This window comes from Manihot esculenta, chromosome 1 (genome assembly GCF_001659605.2).
Source record: "Manihot esculenta cultivar AM560-2 chromosome 1, M.esculenta_v8, whole genome shotgun sequence".
Taxonomy (NCBI): Eukaryota; Viridiplantae; Streptophyta; class Magnoliopsida; order Malpighiales; family Euphorbiaceae; genus Manihot; species Manihot esculenta.
This window is the reverse complement of record NC_035161.2, coordinates 20048730-20058991: the sequence shown is the minus strand read 5'-3', so window position 1 is coordinate 20058991 and position 10262 is coordinate 20048730. Positions and strand designations below refer to the sequence as shown.

The 10262-nt window shown below is 32.0% G+C and overlaps 1 protein-coding gene across 2 annotated transcripts; it reads left to right on the top strand.

The window, feature by feature from the left end:
- The first annotated feature begins 2632 nt into the window (after positions 1-2632).
- LOC110607486 (probable serine/threonine-protein kinase WNK10) lies at positions 2633-5926 on the top strand. 2 transcript variants are annotated; one of them, XM_021746610.2, is made up of 7 exons: positions 2633-3249; positions 3574-3611; positions 3728-3955; positions 4072-4292; positions 4381-4538; positions 4637-5039; positions 5113-5926. In XM_021746610.2, exons 1-7 carry the CDS (start codon positions 3181-3183, stop codon positions 5715-5717), a joined length of 1722 nt encoding a protein of 573 aa, XP_021602302.1. In that variant the 5' UTR covers positions 2633-3180; the 3' UTR covers positions 5718-5926. The 2 variants fall into 2 exon arrangements, with proteins under 2 accessions (XP_021602302.1, XP_021602303.1); XM_021746611.2 differs by lacking the exon at positions 3574-3611.
- The last annotated feature ends 4336 nt before the right edge of the window (positions 5927-10262 follow it).

Below are 10262 nucleotides of genomic sequence, written 5' to 3'. Positions count from 1 at the left end.
GTACTATGTAATGGATTAGATTTGTGCTTTACCCTAGTTTATATTTTGTATATCTCTATTTATCATGATTTTTATGTAAAAGTTTTAATGATAAATTATGATGAACCAAACTTGAGGCATGTGATTTTTACCATACTAGAGCATTTGATGAGGGCTCTAGTGTGGGGTTTTATGTATGCAGTTTATGATGCATGCACAGGTCGAGCTTGGTATACGAAAAGTTTAATTTTTTATGAAAATGTATGATCATGTATGAGATTTTATCAGGTACACAGGATGCATAGTAGGCTTGCTACGGGTTCCGGCAACCTTAAGTCGATCTGATTCCTAGCGCCAGTAGCAGTCCGATTTCCGGGTCGTTATAGAAGGTCCCTCACAGATCCGAAGGTCAAAACCTTCGGGGGCAGGTTCAACAGCCTAAAAGTTGCCTCCACAGGCAAATTCGACGGTCGAACTTGGGTTCTCCAGCAAGGCAGAACCCGATTCTGCCCTAAACGTGCAACCCCCAAAACGGTTCCCAAACATACATGCAGAAGCTTATAATAACCACACTCAATTAACACGAATTAACCTAAACTCAACATGCATCAATCAAGAACCCAAGAGAAAACATCAATTATCAAATCTAAGTTCAAACCTCTAAACTTAAAATAACAACTTGCATACATCAACAACCCTTAAACACCTATAAAACTTGCTAAAAACTTTCAGAAAACAAAAGAAAAGCAAGGATTGAACTAATTAATCCAATTAAATCAGTAATTGTTTAATTGAGTTAATAACAAATAGCAATTAACATATTAGCTTATGTTAAGAAATTAGTAGATTTGATTCAAATAAATCACGTATTTTTATTGATCAAGTTTGGATTTTTCTCTCTTAATGCAGTTAAATAATTAAATTTAAGCGTATATTGGAGTTGTTAGTTAACTATGAATTAATTTAAGCGCGAAATAGATTAATTTAATCATAAGAAAGAATGGGTGGAATTCGCGTGTTTGACCACTATAACCAAATAATAGATAATAAAATAAATTTTTTTTCTAATCAATGCTCAACTGCCAAACCCCTCAATTTGATTATTTTCATCTGAATTTAATTTAATTATTTATTTCAGGATCTTAATTACATTGCTCATTTTTTTAAGTATTTTTTACTTGGCCAAGGTAAAAATTAATTTCATAAAAAAAACTCTTTTTTTTATTTTTTATATTAAATTATTTTTCTATTTCAATTAGTCATTTAAATTAAATAAAATTAAGGTGAATCGATATTCACTTATTCTATTTATAAATTCTTATTAAATAAAAAAAAAAGTAAATTTCAATTGATAGATTCCACACCGTCATGTATATATATATATATTTTAAACAATGAGAAAAATATTCATTATATTTTATTTACTAATAATAATTTATTTTTATAAGGAACACAAAATAGATAGATAAGAATATAGAATTCTGGAATAACATTTGATGCATTTGTCAATCAAACTGCCATATCTGAAGAGAGCAATAATAGTGGAATGTTAGATGGATGTAATAAAGCAAGGCTTTGGCTATATTGTTATTTTTTTTTCTAATTTTTTTAATTATATATTTTTTAAATTAGGTTTAATTTTGAAAACTCTTATATATTTAGGGCTCTAGTCAAATTGTAAATAATTCATCAATAAGAAATGCAATATCTAATGCAACAAAGTAGAAAAAGGTATATCAATAGAATATATTAATAATGTGTGTATTATTATAAAGAAGTATTATAATGTAGAGTTTATTTAACTTGTATAATTTACAGGATATATAATGAGTTGATTACATATTAAAAAAACCTAAAAAGGTAAATTTTAAAGTCAACGGAACATCACAAAAAATAAATTAAAATCTGACTCTCATATACTAGATATCACCTTTCTGTAATTATCACATTCAAGTAAAGTATTTTTTTTTTTTTTTTTGCACTCCCAGGCTTAGCCTGATGGTAAGTGCATCCAGTTAAACTTGATAGATCTCATGTTCGAATCCCCATCCAATATTTAAAAAAAAAAAAACTAAAGTATTTTTTTGATTTTTTTAGTTAAACTGTGTTTTAGAGAAATATTATGTATTTTTTAATTTTTTTAGTTACACCATACCGTGGAAAAATAATATAGATTCACTAATGGTGTATCAATTATCAATTCTCTTAACAATCTCCTTATTTTATTATAATTTTTTAACTGCAATTAACAGTTTTATAATATAATTTTTATTGTAAGTCTATATATATTTATATACGTATGTATATTTTCTTTAGCTTAAAACTCAATGATTTGATATTATAATTTGACTCTTTTTATACTAAAAAATATTATTGTTTTGGTTTATAAATTTAAAAGGTAGAGATTAAATTATTAAATTCTGATAGAAGTTTGGAGACATACACTAATTCGTTATAATTTTAAATGAAAAAATAATTTAATTTTAAAAGTATTTTGATCATTTTATAAAAAACAAAAAATTGAACGATAAGTTTTTCAATTTAAACCATTATATTTTATAATTAGAGGAGTTAATTTTGATATAATCCAGAGTATATATATATATATTCCTGTGTGTATAAAATTCGTTAATGCACGCTCCTTTGGAAACGCGTGGGCATTGTTCGCCAGACGCAGATCTCATGCTCCTATAGAGCTTAGTTGTTTTTCCTTTTACCTTTTTCTGGCGATTGGACTTCTAAATTCCTCTGCTGTGTTCTTCACTTGTTTCAAATCCTATGCCTTTTTCTTTTTAGGGTTTTCTCAGCGAAGCCTCATCAGAATTGTGGGGGAAGAAGAAAATATGTGGATGCCCAGATGGGTGAAAATAGGGTTGGAATCATGATCTGGAAACCGATTCACAATAGGAATTTGGTTATGGAATTGAAATCGCGGGAATCCAAGATGAGTTTATTCATATTCGGATGCCGATTCCGATTCCAATCGGCATTCGATTCCTATTCGGTAGCCTGTAGCGCTTTCTCTGAACATCAGCAACAGAAACAGCGTCACTTTTATTCGATTAGTGTTAAATGCAAACGACTTTGATAGGGTTTTCTTCTTCGTTTCTGTTTTCCTTTTTTTTTTTTTTTTTTGTTGTTTGCTCTACCGTCTCATAGTTTTTTGGAGGCCTTTTTTTCCTTTTTTTTTTTTGGTGGATAATGGATTTCGGTTCGCTTGAGGATGATGGCGAGTTTGCCGAGAAAGACCCGACTGGTCGATACGTTCGGGTATGTATTCTGTAAAATTCTCGCCCTTTTCTTTTTTGGCCCATAAAATTGAACAAATTGAAGATAAGTTGATTTGTTTTTTTTTTCAATTATCTTGTTTTGGTTAATGAAAGGAAATTATCAATTGATACTATGAAAATGGTCGTTTAAGCTCAGGTGAATAGAGTTTCTGGAAATGAGTAATGCTTATGTTTTGTGTCTAATGAAAGTGTGATGACTAGCATTGAGAATTCAATGTCTTGTTTGCCATATTGGAATTAATATTTTGGTACATTGGGTTTTTAACTAATTCGATCTTTATTTGTTTTGTGTTTACTCCTTTAGTATGATGAAATATTGGGGAGAGGTGCATTCAAGACTGTGTATGGTTCTGCAACCAATATTCTTTAGTTTCCTTTTCTTTTAACTCTGGTGGTGTTCTGTTTGATTAGTTGACTTGGCCATTTTTCTCTTTTCAATCACTTTGTTTTATGATTAGATATAAAGCGTTTGATGAAGTTGATGGAATTGAAGTTGCCTGGAACCAAGTGAGTATTGAAGATGTGTTGCAGTCGGCAGACCAGCTAGAAAGATTATATTCAGAGGTTCATCTGCTGAAGTCGCTGAAACATGAAAATATCATGAAATTTTATAACTCTTGGGTGGATGATAAGAAAAAGACTATCAACATGATAACAGAATTATTCACCTCAGGCAGTTTGAGGCAGTGAGTTCCTTTTACTTTTTCATGTTTTATTTATTCAACATCTTTAATTTGTCTTCCATGTTTACTCATATACTCTTTTTTTTCTTTTTTTTTTTTTTCATTTTTTTGGTATTTAGGTACCGCAAGAAGCATAAGAATGTTGATATCAAGGCCATCAAAAGCTGGGCAAGACAGATCCTTCAAGGTTTACAGCATATGCATAATCACAGTCCCCCTATCATTCATCGTGATTTGAAATGCGACAATATATTTGTTAATGGAAACAATGGGGAAGTTAAAATTGGAGATCTTGGACTGGCAACTGTTATGCAACAACCTACGGCACGAAGTGTTATAGGTGGTGTAGTGGCTTCAGTTTTTCTGGTATACATGACTACAGTCCAACCACCTTAATTGAAAAACGCAATCCATTTTTGATTTTGCAGGTACTCCTGAATTCATGGCTCCAGAGCTCTATGACGAGGAATATACTGAACTTGTTGACATTTATTCTTTTGGCATGTGCATATTAGAAATGGTTACCTGTGAATACCCATACAGTGAATGCAAGAACCCAGCACAAATATATAAGAAGGTTATCACGGTAAGTTTAAGAGCTTAAGGCCATCTTTGATTAGCAAGTTAGTTTTTCTTACTTCTAACTGGATTTCCCGTCATCTCTATGCTTTCCTTTCATTGCAGGGCATTAAACCTGCTTCTCTTGGTAAAGTGGGTGACCCCCAGGTCAAGCAGTTCATAGAGAAGTGTCTAGTCCCAGTATCTATGAGATTGCCTGCAACAGAACTCTTGAAAGACCCATTCCTAGCTACTGAAAATTCTAAAGATCTTGTTTCTGTGTCTTTGAGGATACCAGAGCTTAAGTCCAAAGAAGTCAACTCACTGCAATCAGAATCTCATTCCATGGATATCGACACTAACATCAAGAAACCTTCAATAGGCTCTTGTACAAAAAGCATCGGTGAGGTTCTGCCAATCTCAACCTTAGAAGCGCATAGGTTCACTGGGAACAATGAGTTCAGGTTAAGAGGGGAGAAAAATTATGATAGTACAATTTCACTGTCTCTGCGCATTGTTGAACAATGTGGTGAGTTTATTTACTTTACAAATAGGATTTTCCCTCCTTTAACTGCCTCCTAAATAATCATTTTTTTTATCAGGGAGAGTAAAGAACATCCATTTTACTTTCTACCTTGACACTGATACAACAGTTTCAATAGCTGAAGAGATGGTTGAACAGCTTGATTTGTCAAATGAGGATGTGGGTATCATTGCCGAGTTGATTGATGCCTTGATAATGAAGCTTGTTCCATGCTGGTGTCCATCTGGAAGTACATCAAGTATACCAAGTGGTTCTGATAGACTACAGAATGGTGCAACTTCTGATTTATTGCCTTTGGTTAAAGTGGTTGGTCAAGAGACTCCAGAATCATTTTATTCAGGCATATCTGCTGAACTTCATATGACAATTGCCTCTGATGCCAGCACTAACAAGCCTCTGGGATCTTTTGACTACTCCGTTGAGTTGAATAAAACTGATTTGGGTTCTGATTTTGTGATGCATGTTGATAGTATATCTAAACATGACAAATCCATAAAAGATTCTGAGGATAATCTTTCTGAGCTAAAGCTGGAGCTCAATGCCATTGATATGCAGTATAACCAGTGCTTCAAAGAACTCTCAAGGATGAGAGAGGAAGCAATAGAAAATGCCAAGAAGAAGTGGATAACAAAAAAAGAATATACTCGACATGTAATGTGCTAGATTTTCTTAGGATTATTTTTCCTTGGATCTACTGGCGACAGGAGTTTGAAGAAGCCCATTTTTTAAATTCTTTTATTTGGATGCTTGTTGACCAGTTGGTTTAACTTTGATCATTGCTATTATTTTCTTGTGTATAGAGAATTGGGCACTCAAGGGTGCGACTTTATTCATTCATTGATGGTTGATTTTATGCAAATAACTCTTCTAAAGATACTGTCTTCATGTAAATCAGGCTGAAACTACCGTTTTTAGGTTTGTTCGGCATCTAAGCTTTAGGATAATATGCCCTTATTCAGAAAATGTTTTATTTTGAATGCGTTTGATAAAAAAAATTGGAAAAAAAAAAATGTCTTAGTAAAATAATTAAAGTTGTATTTTTCATTACTTTTTAGAACTTCTAAAACTGTAGGTAGAATTCCTGCCAACTTCATTGATCAATTTAGATGTATCTTGTGCTTCTGGGTCGTTTACAAGCACGTTACGGTTGGCCCTTTAATTAAGCCACAGCTATTCCCTCAAGTAAATTCACTGAATCCTTATATTTTTATTTAAAGATTAAATTAATTTAATCTTCTTTTTATTTGATAACCATGTGTATTTATAAACTATTACTACAATATAGTTTTGGAACTTTCTTTTAAATTTATATTCACAAATTCTGATGGGATCACTCAAATAAAAAGTGTAAGAGTTTATTTGTACTTTGTCATATTAAAACATTCCAAACCATCAAGGGAAAAGAATGATGAGTTAAATTTAGTGTTATGGGCCCGCATTTTAACACTCATTTTGGAATTGTGCAACACTTGATTTGAACCCTTTCAAATCAAATTAAACTTGATATTTTGTGAATACAAATAACTTGGTTAGTTAAGTTTATATAAACGAACAATAAAATCAACAAACAACATGCATTCATAAGTTTCACAATAGTCGCGAGAAATAAGAATTAAACTTGCGAATTTATGAATAGACTACTTATTTTATTACGGTGAGTAAAATAGTAATTATACATTATTATCAATACAATCATTACAATAATTCTCACATCTCTTGTAGACTAGGAGATCGTCTACAAGGAGTGAAGGTAGGGGTGAGCAGTATTCGGTTCAAACCGAAAAAATCGACCGAACCGAATTAATTTCAAAATTCAGTTCAGTTTTTTATTCAATTCGGTTCGGTTCAATTTTTAATTTTAAAAATTTTGGTTATTTCAGTTCGGTTCGATTTTGATCAGAAAAAATCGAAAAAATTGAACCGAACCGATTAGTGATAATAATATGTTATTTTTAATAATATAGAGAAATTAAATTATATTAAGATTAAAATATTTTAATTAAATTTTAAAATATTAAAAATAAATTGAAAAAAAAAATTTATTAAAAATCGAAACCGATCAAATTGAACCGAATCGAACTGAATCAGACTAGTTCGATTCGATTCAGTTTCTGATCAAAATCAGTTCGGTTCGATTTTTATAAATACTAAAATTTCGGTTTTCAGTTTATTTAGTTCGGTTTAGTTTTGAACCGAACCGACCGAATGCTCACCCCTACGTGAAGGCACAGTTTAAGAACTCTATAGTCCTATAGTAGCCAACTGGGCCTAACCCTTACTAGTGGCCAACTAGTCATTTCTCTCTAAAAAATCTTAGGAATAAAATGACTTGTAGAAGGATGAGACATCAATATATCTCAAATTACACATTCCCTAAATAAATACTCTAGAGGGAATTATAGATATCTAACATGACCCTTATCTTACTTCTATTTTATATTAATTTATTCCAATATTATTTTTTGAAAACTCTTTTTTTGGACAATTACAATTTTAGTACCTAAAATTCTAGGACCCTAATACTCTCCCCCACTTAAATGGTTGATGTCCTCGTCGACTATGCTTTATGGAGGTCTTCAATCTTTTGCTTGGATACTTAATTCTTTATTGCATTTGGAGTTGCTCTTATAGATTCTCTTGTATGTCGTTGCACAAAGTTGGTGTGATTGAACACTTTATCTTGAATGCTCTGCCATTTGATGTTGCAATCTTTTGCAAATGTGACTGGAGGTTCTAAATGACAACTAGGTGAAATCTCCATTTGCAGGATATTCTCATCCCATCCACACGTAATACTCCATAACAAATCTACTTAGCTAGATGTGACTTTGATTTACCCTCGTTTCTTCCTTGACACATCTCGCCTGCCTACTCTTTAAGTGTTGACATTCTTCATTCTTTATATTTATTGTTTGACACAATCATACAATAACATATCACCCGACATAAACTCATGCCTCATATAACACTATGATTGACCTGTAATAGTCTCATAAGAAATATCATTAGTAACTAGGTTATACTTAAGATAATAATTACTCAAGCAAGTCATCCAAAAGCGAATAGCAACATGATATTAACTCAATAGTAATAAATTGATAAGAGAGACTCCCTTTGTTATGCTAATAGCAACACCACAACCATTGTGTTGATTTACAGGTATATTCCTCAACATCCTTTGATGTTCTTCTTTGTTGATACCCTCCTTTTTGTCTCGGTTAGTCTCATGGGTTATGTACTTTATTAAAACACATGACTGATACCCAACAAAATTCTAATAAAATCATGTTATTCTCCATTTTCTTCTTCTAGAAAGCTACACACTTTATATAATCAATACCGGTTAGTTCAAATTTTTCGAGTCCATCGCAAGGAGAAACTCGACTAAAAACCACCAAAATATCCAAAAATAATTGATTTAAAGAAAAATGTTAAGAAATTTGAGAAATATTATACCAGATTGGAGTTTGAGGGTTGCTTTGCATTACTCTTTTATAATTCCGAGTTATCACCAGGACTCCACCCATAATCATCACCTTGGACACCATACTCTTATTGTCTGGCTCGAAGGTCATATCTTCTGTTGTTCTCTAATTATCTTCTATTTTTACTTCATTATTGATTGAGTGATTTCTTTGCTTCGTAAAAATTGTGATTTCCATTGACTCTTGATGCATTTGTAACTCTATTGATGTTTTTCTTAGATAGTACTCTAATTAAAAATCAAACTCTAATCGGCATGATGATTCTCATATCTTCTGCCCCCCTCCCTAAATTTACACTAGCTTCTTTTCTATTGCACTTTGAAAGGTTGATTTTAACTCTTGAAGAGTAAACATGTGCTCCACTATTGTGATTGCTTTGTCACTGATACACATCGTTCGATACTACTTTATCCTTTGTCTCTCCTTACTCCCTCGAAGTACTTTTATACTCTAGTATTCCTGAATTCTTCTTGTACTTGATTATAAATCTCAAGAAGTTGATTTAGGCATAAACAATAGTAAAACTCTCTTCCCTGTTTAGCTAAGGGACACAAATGAAACAACTAGAAAATATGTTGTGTTCTTAACTTCAATTACTATAAATTTATCAAGTAGGTCATAAAGAATCTGATTTATCACAACATAAAGATATGTAAGACAGTCAGTCTTAAATAATATTAAAAGAAATTAAAGAGATACTTATACTAATCCCACTCCTGGGATTTCTTACTCGTTCTTCTTCTCGGTTTACTTTGGTTAGATAGAAAACTTCGTCTTTAATTGTCATTGTATAACACCATTCTTTTTTCTTTCAGCACCCATTTATGCCTTCTGTAGAGTCAGTAACCTAAACTCTACCCTTGCATAGGAATCTCACTTTAGTGCCAATATCACTGTATAGTTTGATATGCCAACCACAAGAAAATAACTTTATTCACAAATTAAGTAATAAGGTTATTTTGTTTAGAAAAGGAAATTATAATAGGAAATAACAAATTTACTCACAAACTAATAATACCAATATTTAGCCTTACACGTTAATAATCGATATTAAGCTTACTTTTGACCCATTTTTGTTGGGTAACTGACTGTACGGTTGTTGAAGCCAGTCAAAAATAACCTTTTTGGTTATCAACAATTTTACAATTGTATATAGTGGTAAAAGGATCGAATCCACAGGGAATTGATACTTATCTATTTTCTTTATTAAGACCAAGTAAATAAACTGAAAGTAAAATAAAAGGGGGGGGTTTGAGATTGATGAATTGAACTAGAATTAAAAGCAACAAAGTAAAGCAAATAATTAAAGTAAAGAAGATTTAAATATGAGAAAAGCTCTAATTGCAGAATTGGATCCACTTCAGTCGTTGGAATTGATCATTGACACTTAGGTTCCTTTATTTGATTCAATAAATTAGTTATGGAGATGGAAGACGCTTCTCACCACCATATTCCCCCTTAAGCATAGACTAACTAGGGAACATTCTCTAATTAATCACTAATCAATAAGTTACTAAGGAACGTCTGTAATACCCGGCTAGATTCAGACATTGGAATTCCTACCGTCCGGTGGAATTCGAGGATGGCAGAGGTGTCTGGAAAGGTAAGAAAACGTTTTCTAAAATGTTTTCAAGTGTGTTAAAGGTTTAGGGTAGAAAACGAGTTGAGTTTTGTGGAGAATTGGCCAAAGGAGTTTCTGTCATGTTCGGCCCCCGAAGGTTAA